Source organism: Barbus barbus (assembly GCF_936440315.1).
Source record: "Barbus barbus genome assembly, chromosome: 12".
NCBI lineage: Eukaryota > Metazoa > Chordata > Actinopteri > Cypriniformes > Cyprinidae > Barbus > Barbus barbus.
The window spans coordinates 28,145,751-28,164,979 of record NC_136740.1 but is presented as its reverse complement, the minus strand read 5'-3'; the positions used below and the strand labels follow the sequence as shown (position 1 = coordinate 28,164,979).

General features: G+C 35.7%; 1 protein-coding gene across 1 annotated transcript in view; it reads right to left on the bottom strand.

Moving 5' to 3' along the window:
- The window catches only part of LOC306878172 (synaptic vesicle glycoprotein 2A-like), a 39,039-nt gene extending 22,819 nt beyond the window's left edge, over positions 1 to 16,220 (bottom strand). The window contains exons 1-2 of the mRNA XM_079430351.1: positions 16,058 to 16,220; positions 3,119 to 3,858 (exon numbers count right to left, since the gene is read on the bottom strand). Of these exons, the coding sequence (XP_079286477.1) occupies positions 3,119 to 3,716 (598 nt within the window). The 5' untranslated portion in view covers positions 3,717 to 3,858; positions 16,058 to 16,220. The remainder of the gene's footprint in view (positions 1 to 3,118; positions 3,859 to 16,057) is intronic.
- Positions 16,221 to 19,229: the final 3,009 nt, after the last annotated feature.

Below are 19,229 nucleotides of genomic sequence, written 5' to 3'. Positions count from 1 at the left end.
GAATATATCAATGAACAAGCACTGACATGAGCACACAAGCTCACATTATAACCCAAGGTGTGAAAATTACGACCAAGAAAACACATAAGTAATGTCCCAATAATCACTTAAAAGATCAATAATCAAATAACTAATATAAAGAAACAATGGATATGGTTTAAGAGCAGCAACACCTGCGTGCATGCATGAGTAGAGCAGTTAAAGCTACCAAAATGTCTGTGGATAATACAGTGGGGGCAAATAAGTATTTGATACACTGCCGATTTTTCAAGTTTTCCCACTTACAAGGAATGGAGAGATCTGTAATTTTCATCGTAGGTACACCTCAACCGTGAGAGACAGAATATAAAAAAAACTCCAGAAAATCACATTGTATGATTTTTAAATAATTAACTTCCATTTTATTGCATGAAATAAGTATTTGATCACCTACCAACCAGCAAGAATTCTGGCTCTCACAGACCTGTTAGTTTGTCTTTAAGAAGCCCTCATATCCTCCACTCATTACCTGTATTAATTGCACCTGTTTGACCAAAGAGCTGTCTAAGGACACTAGGGACAAAATTGTAGACCTGCATAAGGCTGGGATGGGCTACAGGACAATAGGCAAACAGCTTGGTGAGAAGGCAACAACTGTTGGTGCAATTATTAGAAAATGGAAGAAATTCAAGATGACTGTCAATCTCCCTCGGACTGGGGCTCCATGCAAGATCTCGCCTCGTGGAGTATCAGTGATCCTGAGAAAGGTGAGGGATCAGCCTAGAACTACACGGGAGGATCTGGTCAATGACCTGAAGAGAGCTGGGACCACAGTTTCAAGGGTTACATTAGTAACACACTACACCGCCATGGATTAAAATCCTGCAGCGCGCACAAGGTCCCCCTGCTCAAGCCAGCGCATGTCCAGGCCCGTCTGAAGTTTGCCAAAGACCATCTGGATGATCCAGAGGAGGCATGGGAGAAGGTCATGTGGTCAGATGAGACCAAAATATAACTTTTTGGTATAAACTCCACTCACCGTGTTTGGAGGAAGAAGGAGGATGAGTACAATCCCAAATACACCATCCCAACCATGAAGCATGGGGGTGGAAACATCATGCTTTGGGGGTGCTTTTCTGCAAAGGGGACAGGACGACTGCACCGTATTGAGGGGAGGATGGATGGGGCCATGTATCGCAAGATTTTGGGCAACAACCTCCTTCCCTCAGTAAGAGCATTGAAGATGGGTCGTGGCTGGGTCTTCCAGCATGACAATGACCCCCAAACACAGCAAAGGCAACTAAGGAGTGGCTCCATAAGGAGCATTTCAAGGTCCTGGAGTGGCCTAGCCAGTCTCCAGACCTGAACCCAATAGAAAATCTATGGAGGGAGCTGAAACTACGTGTTGCCCAGCGACAGCCCCAAAACCTGAAAGATCTGGAGAAGACCTGTATGGAGGAGTGGACCAAAATCCCTGCTGCAGTGTGTGCAAACCTGGTCAAGAACTACAGGAAACATCTGACCTCTGTAATTGTAAACAAAGGTTTCTGTACCAAATATTAAAGTTATATTTTTCTATTGTATCAAATACTTATTTCAGGCAATAAAATAGAAATTAATTATTCAAAAATCATTCAATGTGATTTTCTGTATTTTTTATAGTCTGTCTCTCACAGTTGAGGTGTACCTACGATGAAAATGGCAGATCTCTCCATTCTTTGTAACTGGGAAAACTTGAAAAATCGACAGTGTATCAAATACTTATTTGCCCCCACTGTATATAATGTTTTTTGGACATGTAACATGATATTCAAGGACTCCATCCATGCAAAAGGACTACTAGAATATTGTATCACAGACCACAAGGAGACAGAACAAGCCATGAAAGCACACTGTGCTGTTCAGCATGTCTACTGTCAGTTAATTATAGCTCAAACTGCGTCAATGCTGCGTTGGGTTCGACCAAGATGGAGAATTGTGTGTCCTTGCTGGATGGACTGACAGATGGTGAAATGGGTACAAGATGACAGTGGAAACTGGCCTTAAGATATATTTTGTTTATATGTTACAGAAAGCCATTTTTCCGTGACCACTGGACAGAGATCTGATACATTTCTGCTGAAAAAACAAAACAAAATTTACATTAGCCTAATATGGCTTGCTGGTCTTAGTTGGTTTTCCTGCTTGGTCACAGGAGTTTTAGGCACTTTTTAGACCAGATAACCAGCTTAGTCTGGTTTAAGATGTTGCAAAGGATCTAAATGTGAATATCAGTGGTATTATTGATTTTCAAAAATGAAAAATAACATTATGTACTTTTTCCAATTTTACATGCAAAAGTGCAACATAAAAGATGATCTTAGGCAGAATATCTGAGGTTCTGTTCTCCATAATGCATTTCCAAAAAAAGGGCCATGAAATATCATTAACATGTAAAATATAATTTGGACATTCGGCCTAACATTTCATTTTGTGTTTCAAAGAAAAAAGATAATCATACAGGGTTGAAAATTTGTTCATTTTTGAGTAAACTAATTCTTTATTATCCAGTTTCATTACATTTATTTGTAATACATTTTTTTCAATCCTACACATTTTCCAAAAAAATTAAATAAAAGTCTCTCTCTCTCTATATACATATATATATATATATATATATATATATATATATATAACATATTTTTTATATTTCTCCAATGTTTTTATTTCAGTTATGTCATTCACATACGTATTTCACATACTTTCTTAGAGTGCACTACTTTACCTTCATGAATTTATCAGACTTACAAAAGAGGACAAATACAAGCAATTTGTCAAAGAGCCAACAATAATCATAATATAGTGATCTTTCTCTGTTTAAATGTGTTAAGAACACAGCTTTGTCTTTTTGTCTAATTTAAAAAAAAAAATGTACATCAACTTAATTTTTGTAGTGTTTCTATTCACCTTGTAACTGGCTGGTTTGATTCATGACTTGTAACTCTTTAACAAAGATTTTTTTAAACCCCTTAAAGGGAAAAATTAATGAGAAAACCACTTCCTGATACAATGGCGGGTAAAGGTGGATGGGCAGATTGTGCATTAAAGCACTTTATAACAGAAACCACAGATAAAAGCTATTAAGCTGTTCTCGACTTACCCAGCATCCCTTTGTTGGGCTCAGACAAACACATGTCTTTCTCAGCACTGGGCAGTACGAAGCCCACCACGAAGATCTCCACGCCGTCAGCCATGAGGGCCAGACCCAGGACAAAGTACAGGGTCCACTGGAAGCGGCCGTGGCCACACTCCTGGAGGATGGTCTCGTACTGCTGGGCCAACTCCTCCTGGTCCTTCCTCCTCTCCCCCTCGTACTGCGTCATGTCCCGGAACTGAGACTGTCCCACTCCGTCCACCTGTCTGTCGGCCTTCTCAACGGAGTCATTTCTGGGGATGCCCTGGTACTCGCCCTCGTAGATCTCATCGTCCTCATCGTGGCCCTCTGTGGAGTCGCTGTGAGCCCCTTCGTCGTCATTGGCCCTGCTGTTGCTGCGGTAGTAGCTGCCGTCCTGGGCCTGCACGGGGTAATCATCATCATCGTCTTCCTCTTCGAAGCGGGCATAAGAGCGTTTGGTGTACTCGTCGCTCATCCTGTCCACATGGCGGCCCACCTTTTTACCTGCTTGCTTTTTGACCACTTTGGCAATGTCCTTAGCACCTTTAATGAAGGCCGTACGGTCTCTGTAACCCTCCTCCATGGTTCAAAGTTGTGCGTGATGTAAAGAGTGCTGGAACTGGATGTCAGGAGCTGCCTGTTAGCATGTAGTAGAGTGAAGCTGGGCTGAAGAAGTTCAGGACCTTGGACAGCAGCTTCTAGAGCGCAGAGCTCTGCACCGCAGTCTGAAAATATACAAGAACACATGCTGTTACTCAAGATGAAAAACTGAGGCATTAAAGCAAATACTTTACAACATTAACACATCAATTTACAATTTAATCATACGTCACATAAGGTGCCTTGTTATTATAAATTATATGTTATAAATTATGTTATATAACATAAAATAAAATATTTTTATCAAAAATATTTTAAGAAGATAAAAAATACTTAAAAATGTACAAAGTATAAATAAAAAGTTTTTTTCTAAGATTAGCTCTTTACTGAATCATACAGGGTAGTCTGTACATTCTCAAAAACAGGTCCATCAGCTGCTATAGCCAATCAACCATCATTTTTCATATGGACTTGCAAAACACATTTGAATTCTTGAACTATGACTTTTTGTTTTGTGCACAGTTTACCTGTTCATATCAATGTGTTTTCCCCACAATATTAAATATATGATATAATCAGCTAGAAAGATAGTCTTCTGCTATTCTAGCTAATAGAAACCATCTATACCAGCTTAAATCTGCTAAATGACATGCTTAGAGACCATATAGAAATCATGTAAAACCAGATATTACACCGAACTTGGCTGTTCAGCAGGATTTCCAAGCAGTGATATTACCTGAATTAACTTGATTATCATTAATCAGCTTTGTAATAACAGCAAGAAAGTAATACACATAGAATTAAAATTCTTGTAAGCTAAGAGCACAATTACAAATGACTACATGGATAATGCTGACAGCATGTAAATAGGTGACCTTGTTTCATCCAGTTTACATTCTGGAGGAAAGCACTTTAAGGAACCAATTGAGCCTCCCTGAAAAAAGGGCGATTAAATTGTTCCCGAGGGAAATTCATAAAACAATCAGTCTGTGTTGCCTCGTACAATCTGTTGAAATTGGTCTGGATCCAGTTATTGCATTAATCATCTAATATACATAATTGAGCCACATTAATAATATCTCAGGGGCACTTAGGAGCTCTACAGCACTGATAAAGATCTGTGCAGAAATCCTTCACTGAACAAACCTGAAAGGGATGAGATTTAGGGTTATGAAACAAAAACCAGAGATGGTGATGAAATGTTTGACTCACTAAATCCTTCAGAGGATCCTGAAATAGTAAATCAGACGTCATTACTTTTTATCATGTTCAACTCAATAATATAATAAATATAATATAATATATCTCTCTATTTATATAGCTATCAATAAATATATAAACGCACATCTTTTCGATATATACAGTACGTAGATGTACATACATGTATACAAAGTTAAATAATGATTCCCATTCATAAAAACTCCAATGTAAACAAGTCACATTCTGTTTCATTCTTGTCTAATTTGTCAGTTCTTATTCCTCTGAATAGAGCTCATCAGTCAGGCAGCCACCGCTCAGCTTCACATCACCCCGTGTCTGTGAAGATAATGAGCCGGCCAGACATTCGGCCTTCTCAGTGAATCTGGGAGACCTGTCAGCACTGCTCTTCTCAACACCTCGGTCCAAGTCCTATTACATTATCATGGCACTGATAAGTGAATACACGGAAACAGACCAGCCATGTGGACTGGAGAGCCAATAAAACAAATTGAAGTGCTTCTCTTATTACTCCAAGTAAACACTGCGATGGTTGTAAAGCTATAAATGTCTGTAAAGGGGAATCTGGGGCGCTATGAGCTCATCAGCGGATGCGACTGGTCCAAGGGAGAAATGGCCCAGTTGGCGGCAGCAGGCATGGATCTGCCTTATGCTGTCCTCTGTGGTCGTTTCATTCTCTCTCGTACAATCCCTGCATGCTCTCTCCGCATGAGCACGCGTCTGCCAATAGAGGCCTGCGCTGCCATTGTGAAAATCATTTTTAATACTGACTGATTTCAGGGCTGATTAGACAGTGTTTGTTATAGACAAATCCATGCAAGTTTTTAATCAATACAGTACTGACACATGATGAAAATACATCATCAGCACTGCGGATTTCATTCAAAATACACAAAAACGAACAATGCTTTAACTTGCTCATCATTTACTCACCCATCATTAAGTCATTCCAAACCTTTCTTCTGTGGAACACAAAGGATATTTTTTGATTTAAGTCTTGTGTTTTGGTTTAACTGTTTTTTATTTTATTATTCATTATTTATATTATTTACTTCATTATTTATTTAGATATTTTATCCTTGAAAATTGGTGGGGTCCACACAACATTGGACCCATTCAAAATATTTTCTTCTTCTTCAACTATCACGTTAAAAACATTCTGAGTTTGGTCAAATCTTTTGGTTACTGCATTAAATGGTACAGTTCACTCAAAATTTAATTTTGACATTATTTACCAGGGTTATTATCATTAACTAAAACTGCTAAAATATTTATAATAAAAATAAATGTTGCTTTGGTAACTAACTGAAATAAGTTAAAGTTGAAACACTTAATTTATTAAATATTATTAAATAAAACTACAACTAAAACCTAAGTAGTAAACATAAATAGTAATAATAATAAACAATAAAAAATGACAAAAGCACATAACAAAAAACCCTGAAATGTAATGTAAAGATAAATAGAAATAAAATAATAATATAAAATAAAAAATAAATAAAATCAAAGCTAATACTAACAAAAACTATAATAGTATATAAATAATACTGTCATTTACTCAATTTCATATCATTAAGTGGAACAAAAAAATTAGTATATTATAGTTTTTGTTAGTATTAGCTTTGATTTTATTTATTTATTTGTTTTATATTATTATTATTTTATTTTATGTTTTATATTATTTTATATTTCTATTTATCTTTACATTACGTTTTATGTATTATTAATTGAAATTCCATACAATGAAAGTACTTTGTAAATGTGGTTGCCAACCTCCGAGAAGTACCATCAAATCAGTCAACACAACTTATTTCAGTTTCAACCCAACAGTTAAGTCTTCTGAAACCACAAGATAGCTTTACAGCAATAGTGGTGTGCAGGAGCAGCGGTGTGTGTGCAACAACAGCCTTTCTCTTGCTGGAACACTTGCGTTTCAATTAGACTGGTACAGGAACACATGTCAGCGCTACAGAACAGGGCCTAAAAGCTCTGTGAAGCAAAGCCTAGCGCAGAGCTGTCAAATCTACTCGCTGATACACTGCCCTAATGCAATATGAGATTACAGGCCTGTTAGATGTGATTTAGGACTAGATCGAAACTGGAGTAAAACAGACAAGAAAGACAGTGCCCTTCTTAAATACAGTAATAAATTAGATTTCCTGTAGATCTGTTATGAATCAAGAGGATGGAACACTGCAAAAATACTTGCCTTTTATATGTTTCTTTTATTTATATATATACACTGTATATTAAAGAAGCTTGTTTCTGCAATGGAATTAAAAAAAAAGATAAAAGGTTGTAAAAGATTTTGACTTTTTATCTCACAATTCTAACTTTTTTTCTCAGAAATGTGAGATACAAATTTGCAATTACAAGTTATAATGTCCAATTCTGAGTAACATTTTCTTACAATTGCAAGTGTATATCATGCAGTTCTGAGAAAAAAAAAAAAATCAGATTTGTAAACTCGCAATTGAGTTATTTGGTGGCAGAAACAGTTTTTAATTACATTTATGCATTTAGCAGACGCTTTTATCCAAAGCGACTTACATTGCATTCAAGTTAGTTTTTACATTTTATCAGCTCTTGCTTTCCCTGGGAATCGAACCCATGACCTTGGCGTTGCTAGCGTCATGCTCTACTATTTGAGCTACAGGAAAGCCTATAATATTTAATATAAATATTTAGTTATATTAGTTATTTAATATAATTTAATTATTTAGGATGCACAATTATGAAGCAGCATGACTGAATTTCTTTTAAAGTTGATTATAATAATACAGTAAATGTTTCTTGAGCATCAAATCAGCATATTAGAATGATTTCCGGAGGATCATGTGACACTGAAGACTGGAGTAAATTCAGCTTTGCACCAGGAAAAATATTACATTTGAAAATATATTCAAATACAAGACAATTATTTTAAATTACAATAACATTTCATAATATTCATGTATTCACTGCATCTTGAATCAAATAAATGCAGCCTTGGTGAGCAAAAAATAAATAAATCCTACTGACCCCAAACCTCTGAAAAATAGTAAAAATAAATACATTTATTATTAAATAGATTTATTTAGTTAACCCATTGTTCATGATTTTAACCTGACTTTTTATTTCTCACTGAACAGCTTGTTGTACTTGTTAGATAATAAAAGTAAAATGGGCTTTGAACCATGGGTAATGTTGTAGTTCTTAACTTGAAATTTCTTGAAAGGTTGTAACATATCAGTAAAAGATCTTTGTTCCTCATCTTTATTCTTAACATCTCTTTAGGATCAAGCTGATTGTGAATTAACTCTGATATAGGGGTGGGCAACGGCTTCGCCTCTTGTTCACCAGTGATGAAAGACCCAATTATGTAATTCAGTTTTTGAAGCCGAGTCGACGCCAGCGGGAGTGTAGATCATCACTCAACCAGAGACGACAGCAAAGCAGCACATCAGCTTGAGTGTGAGGAGGCACACGGGACTGCACTGAGGAACCTCGGTGTTTGCCAAAATAAACACTGTAATTGTAAATGACAGCATTTTCAATTTTTGGTAAACAATTTATTTATTATTTTAAATATTTTAACATACTGTATATAACTCCCACTTTTAAAAATGGAAATCATATTAGTTTTCTTATAAAAAATACAACAATTAAGTGAACTTAGAAGTGAATTTAAGTCATTTTAGTAAATCAGTTTCTTCATTTTCTTAATTTCTGTAAACAAAACATGTCAAATTAATGCTTTTTTAGGAATATTGTTTTCATCTGTGATTTTTTTCCAATTTTCCCTCTGCCCTCAATATACATTTCCATAGTCTTTTTTATAAAATCCTTTTACTTAACCTACATCACATAATGCAATTTGTTTTATCGGTGAAAGCAAATTTACTAAATCTGGTTTCAGATTACCTTCATATAAACCAGATTATATTCTGCACTATTTGTATAGTGATTTTCTCAAGTTGTGTTGATCACTGTCCAGTCAATAATCTGTTTGTCTGGGGAAACACCACCAGGGATTATAAAGTCATCTTGTTTGGGTGTGTTTTCTGCTGATCTGATATCATGTTACAATAATTCCATCAAGTAGCTAATGTCAATGAAAATCCCTCACACAGATGTTTAGGATCAGAGCACTGATGGTTGGTTTGCTGGGTCACATCAAATGGCTTTGACAGAATTTTGACATTAAACAGGGCTTGTCCCAGCATAAAGGCTGGATCTCTCTTTTTTTTAACCAAAAACATGCAAATAAATAGTCACATTAAGGATCATCTGCACCCATGACTACATTCCCATAATTCATCAACCCACGGCATGTTCCTCTCAGCAAAAATACGCAAGCAGATGCCCGTTTAGCATTTAGAGGAAATGATTTTGCTGCCTTCTAAAATACCTTAATTTGATCGAATTCTAAAGCAGCATTTCATGCATCTTTCACAGAGAATTGATTCCCATAATGCCCTATGAAGATCTTAGTAAAACATCCAATATAGCAAAATGTTGATTATAAATATGATTCAATAGCTAAAATCACCAATAAAAAAATCATACATTGAAAACGTACAAACTGATCCGATAGTTTTGTGTAAAGGTTCTTCATTGGCATTCGTGGTTCCATGAAGAACCTTAAACATCCATGGAACCTATAGGTTCTTTATAAATGGAAAAATGTATGATTGTTAAAATGAAAAAAAAAAATTGTTCTTTTAAGAACTGTTCACTGAAAGGTTCTTCGTGGAACCCAGAATGGTTCATTGCAAAAACCCTCTTTTGGAACTTTTATTTTTAAGAGTGTAGCCAAGCAACAGAATCATGTCAAAGTCATGAAATCAACTGTTGATATGAGTCTGAACATTACTCATATATCTCTACTGCACAGTCCTTGTTCTAATGAAGGGCATTTAGCGACCATGTGTTGCTTTGAAGGGTCACTTTGGCAGAGCCAGTTAAATGCCAGCGGTCGAAGGTTGGCAATGAGCGAGGAGACCTGCTCAGCAACAGAGCTGCAGCGAGAGAGAGGAGGAGCCTGTGCTCCCTGCCAGAGCCTCATCATGACTAATGACAGCAATGCAAACACACACAAGGCAAAAAACATTTAAGCTCATTGCACTGAGTCTGAGTTTGTTTCTTCATGGGAAGAGATTTGGAGAAATAGCGTTGCATCAGTCAGTGAATGGGTGCCGTCAGAATACAGCTGATAAAAAAACATCACAATGATCCACAAGTAATCAACACCATTCCATTTGAACATTTTTAATGTTAAATTGTTGCTTCCATGCAGGTAAAAATGTAAGTCCGATTCATAATATTGATTCCACTAGTGAATCAGGAGAGAAATATATGCAAAGATAAAACACGGCAAGCGAAAACTAATATGTTGGTCAGTTTTGATGTGAGAGGACAACAGGAGATGGACTTTTCACTGGAGGAAACGTTATTATGTTATTATGGATATGGATTTGGCTAGAAGCAACGGTTTAAAGTTAAAAAACCCTTAATGATGGATTTGTTTCTTTCAAACTTTCAAAAATTAATGCACACATTACTATTCCTACAGTAGCAATGCTATGAACCGATACTTGTTGTTAGTCATTTTAAGTCTGTAATTTACATACAAGGCATTATATAAATTGTCATCCCATATAAAAACCCTATTAATACACTTAATGTGATAATTAATTATTCATTTAAATATTTTGAAAAGCAATTTCAGCCTTAATAGTGTGCCCTTCAGGAACAATACATGCCGAGTCACTTGTCTTACCGGGGTATTGAAGCCATTTTTCACATTGTGAACGATTATCTGAACAAAATTTTAAATAAAGCTATCCATTATTCACCAGACAGATGGAATATGTGTATGGTGGTCATACACACACACACACACACACACACACACAGCCCAGGGGCTTCCCATAGGATAAACATGAGTATACCAACCTCCACAACATAACAGCAACTACAATGAGATGAAGTAGTAAAGCCTGATACAAACAAGTTTTATCTCAAACCTGTTCAGGACATAATGAGGGTGTAATTCAGCCAATGGCTTGAGTTTGGGGAGGGACTATCTGTTTGTTCAACCAATGAAAAAAGGGAGAGTGTTTAAAAACCAGCAGTATTTTTGTAATGGCAAAGAATTACACATTTGAGCTGTAATTTAGGACCACTTTTAAGGATCTCATGATAATTAATCATTTAAAACTATACCATTCAAAAGTTTGCGGTCAGTAAGACTTCAATTTAGGATGCATTAAATTGATCAAAGGTGACAGTAAAGACATTTGTACTCTTACGAAGGATTTCTATTTAAAATAATTGTTGCTCTTTCTATATAAACTTTCTATTCATTAAAAAAAAATCTTGAAAATTATTTTTATTTTATTGAATTACAAAATCTTTAATTCAATAAAAAAGTTATTTTAAATTTAAATCATGTTTCGCAATATTATTGTTTTACTGTATTTTTGATCAAATAAAGGCAGCAGGTGAGCACGTCTTTCAACAACAACAAAATAAATAAATACTAATTATAACGTCTAAATAACTATTATTAAAATAACTACAACAATTAATATAATTAGTAATAATGTTATTCAATTATATAATTTAGTACTTTCACAGATTGTAGTTTAACAATTGATGTATTACAGCACTCTAACGTTAAACAATTATATTTAATAATTAAATAGCATATATTATTTAATACTTAGTGTTCAAATTTAAAGGAAAGCTGTTTTAATGTTGTTATGCTCCACCCTCCGCTGTACATTATCTCTTTATTTGTTGAAGTCTAATCTTACAAAAAGTAATAATTTGAACACAATTTTAAAGCCACTATGTTTTTCTGGCACATGCTTAGGAAGATAAATGATTGCTAACAAGGCCAAAGCTCAATGCATCTGGCGTATATCAACGCGCGAGAGTGACAGCATCTGGGAATGAGCACGGTGGAATAGAGGGAGGAGAGGAGGATGTTAGCGGATGGTTAGAAGCATCTCCACAGCGGTCTCTCAGGAAAGGACAGAGCCGCTGTGAGTCACGTTAGCCCTGGAACAAATCTCTCAGTGTGTGCTGCTGTCACCATGGCCACAGTCACTCCTGCCCTCTGCTACATCAGCACCACCAGCATCCTCTGCCCTGCCTCCATTTTAGCCCAAAATATTCCAGCGCAAACAGGACTGAGCCACATTTGGACGGGTGTTGTCAATGCAACGTTTAATAAAAAACAAATCATATTGTTGCTATAGTGCAAATGTGAATTAACACTGAAATGTGACATTCTGCAAAGATCATTTTTAGAGTAATCATCATCCTTAAAGTCAACATGAAATGAAAATGGACCTTATTTGCTTTCTTAATATGTTCCTCATCTTATTGAGCATGATTCTACAGAAATGAGACAATATTTCATTATTCATAAAATAAAAGTATTTGAAAACTTAGAAAAAAATCATTGATCGCTGTCAATATGAATTAAAAATCATCCCACTTTACTTTCTTACTATTCCTGATCTTATTGTGAATTACTTTGAGGTTGTAAAAAAACAAACAAATATTACTGTAGTAGGTTTTTCTAGAAAATACTATACTGCAGATTTTAGTTTAATTCAGTACATTTCTTTTTATTATTATTTACCAGTCATTTCTAAGTGAAAATGGATTCAAAAGAACTACACAAAAAAATGTCCTGTGTAATTGCTGAGGGGAAAAAATATATAATTTAATGTCATCCAAATGTAAGAATTTCCTCTGAAACAAATTATATTTCTCCGCTGATGTCACAATGATAACAGACAGCCAACGATCTAGATCTATCCACTTTTCACAATTCACTCAATTCAAAGCTGATAAAGCCAAGCTTCAGTCCATTTCTTCTTGATAAATATCCTGTTTCACTCAGAAATATACAGAAAATGGGTTACAAATGACTTTAAATTCTGACTCTGACTTACATAACAGTGGGACGCGTAACTCAACAGGTTTAAATGACAAAAGAACAGTCATGGCTCATTCTGTGTGAGGTGTATATAAGTCCAGGGGAAATGAGAGGTCCCGCTATAAGAGCTCATATTTTACCGCATGGATTAATGGGTGAGAGATTAGCGTATGCGGACTCATGCAGTATAAAACTAAGCATACTGCAGTTCCAAAGAAACTTCACACCCTCCATTCGCATCCTTGCAAAACTGAGGACATTTGGATGGAACCTTGAAAAAAATTTGAAATAAATCACACATCGCTGTTATTTGTTACACTTCAACGAGTCTTTATCAATTTCTCTTGATAAACACATGCTGGGAGAATAACGTATACGTTTTTGTTCAAACACAAGGGAAAGGGAATCATATTTATACATGACTCCACCTCTACGTCTTTGGAGATTCTGCTTCAATTTAGCTACCTTCAACTTCACTCTGAAAATCTGCATGCCTCTGATTTCACTCTGAACATTTACTCAGGCTTTGACCTGGATCATTGCTGTTATGCAAGTTTATTTTGAACTTTTGTTCAAGTGATTTTACAAAAGACTAACAGATGGAAAGTGGGGAAAGACACAGGGAAAACTATAAACTAATCACCAATTATACCAAGAAATAATCCCCAAAAAACTTTTTATTTGAAATATTTTAATTAGAGAAAGGGGAAAAAAACTCCTGGAATATTTCTTAATAAATTGGCAGTTTTTCATATTAGAGGTCAGTGCAGCACCTGGAGGCATGGAAATATTACATCAAACAAAAAACGTTCACCCAAAAATTAAACTATGCTGAAAATGTAGTCAGCCTCAGGCCGTACAAGGCGTAGACGAGTTTGTTTCTTCATTGAAAACGATTTGGAGAAATTTACCAAACCTAAAATGAATTTTTTTCAAAGCGTTGCTTCCAGCTAAAACATGATGAGTCCCTTATTCATAATATTTCTTAGTGAAAAAGTTGACTCGTCTGAATCAGGAGACAAATATGCACAGATCAAGCACTGTTTACAAGCCAAACCAGTTCTAAACAAGTATGACAGTGGATTTTGATGTGAGAGGACAGTGGATGGACTTTATTACTGGAGGAAGCGTTATTATGGACTCGTATTTTGGCCAGAAGTGACAGTTTAAAATGAACACCCCTTAATAACGGATTTGTTTCCTGAACATGCAGCGTTTTGCTGCACAAGATGTTAATTGATGGACTGGAGTGGTGTGGATTACATTTTATCAGCTGTTTGGACTCTCATTCTGACGGCACCCATTCATCGGTGAGCAAGTGATGTAATGCTAAATTTCTCACAATCTGTTCTGATAAAGAAACAAACTCATCTACATCTTGGATGGTCTGAGGGTGAGGACATTTTCAGCAAATTCTAATTTTGGGGAAAACTATTCCTTCAATTGCTAAAGTGCGATACTGTACTAAAAATGTGAGTTTATATAAAATATTTGATCCAAATGTGGCATGGACGTGGAAATGTACTGCATCAAACTCAAGTGATAATCCTATTCCAGATCCCTGAATGAATGAGTTCTGAACGACGGCCTAGTCTGATAAGACATCAGCACCCGCACACATCAATGATAAACACTCCTGCCGTTAAACCCTGTTTCTGACCCTATCCTCCTTTGCCACATCCCTCCTCTGAGGATTCCTACCAAGGTTACTCTGAAAAGAGCACTGTAGCGCACAGAGCACACAATGATTGAGGAACAACTGCAATCCTGAGCAGCACCACCACTGACGGAGACACCAGATGCTGCGTACCACAAACAGCCTGCAAATCAATTCACATTATAGGAGAAATAGTCCTAGACAGGGTTTGGACACTTTCAAACAGATCGGATCAAAGTATGTAAACACAGTAGCTCTTGCTACCAATGACCGGAGTCATTGCACATCTAACTTTCAGACATTTGCATATGACATTATTTATTTTCTCTCTCTCAACTACCAACATAAAGCTGCATAGGCTACTACTATCAAATATACAGCTTCACATACTAACATAAATCTCTACATACTACTAAGGATACTATGAGATAAAAAACAAAACAAATGCATGTGTATATGCATATATAGCAATACTACCAACATTAAGGTCTACATAAAGGCTACTATCAACACTGTAATACCATCAGAAATCTCTGCATTCTAACAGTAGGCTACTAACAACATACAGCTTTGCATATTCCTCTCTAAGAATGATAGAGATAAAAAGCACAATTATCACTATTTGCATGCAATGGTTGGACGTTATTTCACCGAAAAAGCAGCAGTGATACAGACACATGGAGATGCACATAGAGCATCACTGTGAATTCAGTCAAACCAAATGACACTTGCTGTCGTGACGAGACTGAATGCAGTCAGCAATGGAATAAATCATCGAGGAGATTCACACATGTAGCAGGTTTCCATTCTTCATGTATGCTGCAAGGTCATTTTGATGCTTCAAGATATAACGCGGTACAAATCCCATTTTCATTTATATTTCTGGTGGTTTATCAATTTTAGCAAATATGAAACCCGATAGCAGCCCAAAATCAGCCAGTGGGGAAAATGTTAAGCCCAATCAGTCTGATTCTGATATTAGGTGAAGGGGCGAGGCTTAAGGTGCCGTATGTCTCTGTGGGAATATGGCTTTGATCAACTACTCTTTTAATCGATGCTTTAACCCATGGCAAATAAAGATTAATATGCATACAGGAAATAAGTAATAATAGGCTACAATGTTCTGAATGCAAAATACAGCGAATTTTATTCGAAAAAATAAAATATATATATGCTCGCCGAAAAAAATTATTTTAATGATGCATGAGAAAAGGTTGCCTTAAAAACAGATTTCATATAATTTACGTTGGGTGTTATAATTAGAAAGATGTATTTTTGATGAAGATTACGTTTGCATCCATCACTGATGAGCACACGTTGTTTTCCAAATGAATGAATCTGATGCCTCAAATATAAAATCAAAAAATTGAGCATTTAACATTAAAACACTCTCTCAAACATAAATGTGGTATATTTAAAACATGCACGAGCGTCTTAAATCCTTTATGTATATGCACGCTAATTATAAATGAGCTCCAAAACACTAATTATTTTGCAAGAAACAATCACTTACCAGTGTGATTCGGTTATTATTTTTCCAAATGATGTCAGGAATAAATGTATATAAGATACGGTGAATTTTTAGTCGTGATGATGATGAGGGCTGTGTGACATTGCCTGTATCTTCACCCTGTAACGAAGGCGCGTGTGACGCGTAACGGGGTGCAACCCTGCTCAGGCAAAATGAACGATTCCTACTATGGCGAACGCTTGATTTATTAATATTAATCGACACGCTGACGTTGCATGGTTACCTTGCTACAGCGTCCAGTTACGTAATCTAATTAATATTCACAAGCCAAGCCGTGGCCATAGTAGGAGTAGCTAATTCGCAATCCTTCATCTCGAGCGCACCGCTCTCCAATGTGCAGGCGGTCCGACATTAATAGGCGTTTTTTTTTAATAACACGTTTTTATTATGACCAAACGTCACGATATGTTTAATCCATACTGCCTACAAAAGGTTTTACGGAAACGCGCGTGTTTTCCTCGAATAATTGATTGCGGAAATAGTCGTATTTCCTTATAAATTAATGTCATGTTGTGTGGTTAACATACAAGTCTTTAAAAACATGCAGAGAGTCTGAAATCACTGGTCTGTGCATGATTGCACACGTGCTCTAACTCGTGCACATAATTGGCCAAAAGGACGGAACCGTGATGCGCTTTTCCCTCGCCATTATTTATGTAAATTTGTCATAACCTGCCGTTATCAAAGGTTAAAACACTATCAATTAGTCTGCTAGAGGTAAGGTTTTCAATCGTTTAGATTCCACAGACCCCCAAATATGATTATCCCTGTGCATCCAGGTGCACTCTTAAAAATAAAGGTGCTTCATGATGCCACAGAAGAACCTTTTTGTCTAAATGGTTCCATAAAGAACCTTTAACATCTGAAGATGTTTCACAAAAGGTTCTTTGTGGTGAAAGAAGGTTCTTCAGATTATAAAAAGATGGTTCTTTAAAGAACCTTTGACTGAATGGTTCTTTGAGGAACCAGAAATGTTTCTTCTATGGCATCGCTTTTTTGAAGAGTTTATGTATTTTCATGTATAGCCTAAAAACGCAGTTTTGCTGTGACAAATTAAATATAGGCTACATTAAAAAATATTTATCCTCCCTACTGCTGTACCTACATGTTCTAGCTACTGATTGATTGACTGACTAATTTAAATTAAATTAATATATTTAATTATATATACATTTTTACACTGTTTTCCTGTAAACTTTTTTCTCCTGACCCCTATAATAGTGAACTATCAAAACAGAATCATATTCACTTCAATAAAAATAAGCCAAGATGTATGTCAATAAAGTAAAAGCCACAAGGCTGTAATTTGTCCACAGTGGCACTGTTTATGTGGAACCAGCATTTATTTGGCAATGATGAATCAGTCAGATATCAATATATTTTATTGTATTATTTTATTTTATTCTAGCACTTCCAATATGGATTAGCAGTATGATATAACAAAAAGTAACCGTAACAATACTATTCAAATGCTAACAAATAATGTTCTGACACATAATGTAGTTTTATGATGCTGATTCCGGCATCATTTATAAAAGCTGTAGTTTTTAGTACACCTCGTATGAATCATAACACCATCTGTAAAGATGGAACATGAGCACCGCAAAACTGGAAAAATCTGGTTCCACATCATTTTAGGTTATTTGTTTGATGCGATTGTTTGTCTCTTGTGGAATTACTAGGTATCTGCGATGAAACCTGCACTGCAAAACCGGTTCCTGTCAGACGGAGTTCCAGAAGTGCCAGTATTATTGGAAATAATAGGCTAATGCAGTGCTTAGCAACAGGCAGTATGACGATGTGACTGGTTTTCAAATAAGGCTGCAAGTCACCATTCTCCCGCTGACAACAGGAGCATCTACTGATGTACAGGTCTCTGAAGAAGCTACTACACCACAGTACCCCAACACCAAAATGACAGGCAACTAATTATGCATGCAAACCAAGAGTTTGAAATCTATGTAGCCTGAACGTACAATCATAACCCATAAAGTCTGACATATGACAGAAATATAATTATTTGGAATAGTTCAGGTTATTGAACCACAAAAGTTTGTTTGTTGAATATCAAAATCAATACAGATTGTATGGCTCACATATGATATAATGAGAATACTGAGTTCATACTGGAGGAGGAAAAAACACCTGTTGCTGATATTTATAGGACCAAAAAGTAAGATTCTGCAAGGTTACCAAAAAGTAATTCTGATAGCTTAAAATCATAAAGATCTACAACAGTATTAAATAAAATGCATATAAATATCAGTTGTCACTCTGTATCTTACTTTTATGATCAAAGCCCTGTAAAATATACTGTCTTCAATGCAATACAATGATTGATTTTTCTGAAAAATTATGTATGGATATTCAAGTAAAGTTGCTTCTTGAATCTTGAAATATTACTAACAATATAAAAGTTATTTTTATGTTTACTTCATAGAAATTAGTAAAGATTTCACAGCAAAAAGACACATGAACCATGTTGGCCTTGATGTTAAAATGTATAAACTATCAACACTGCACAACAGGTTTTTCAGCAAAGTTTTGATCATGTTGATAATTCAGAGGCCTTCGAAATGTGCTTATCAAAATATGATACAGTAGGGTTAATTGTAATGCTTTTCAGCCATCTGTGTTTGCTGTTATTTCATCTAGACTATTTATTTGGCAAAAATATCTGCTAAAATCTCCTAAAATCTTTCAAATAAAAAAGGTTAGCATGAACAAGCAAGACTTAATGATGTACATCATTCCAAATAATAAAAAAAGGTTAGAAACTGCATGTCTTTAGCAGTATGCAAAGCGGTCCTATAGAAGTGCCTAAAATTTTGCAAGCAAGTAAACAATTTAATCAAGAACATTGTGTTTATATGATGCAGTCAAGTCAGTATTACTTGTATAGCGCTTTTAACAATGCAAATTGTGTCAAAGCAGCTTTACACCGGCTTGATATAAAGCTGGGTGGCTTTATATCAGCTTTACAGTATTTATGTAGTCTTATATGAATGTTAGGAAAATGAAGAAACCAAATCAGGCATATGCTGCTACATCCTTACAGGGTAATCATCATCAAGCTGTAATGCGCCATTAGAAGAGAACGACAAAATTATTTGTTCTATTTAATTCCTCGAAACCTTGTCACAACAATGGCTTA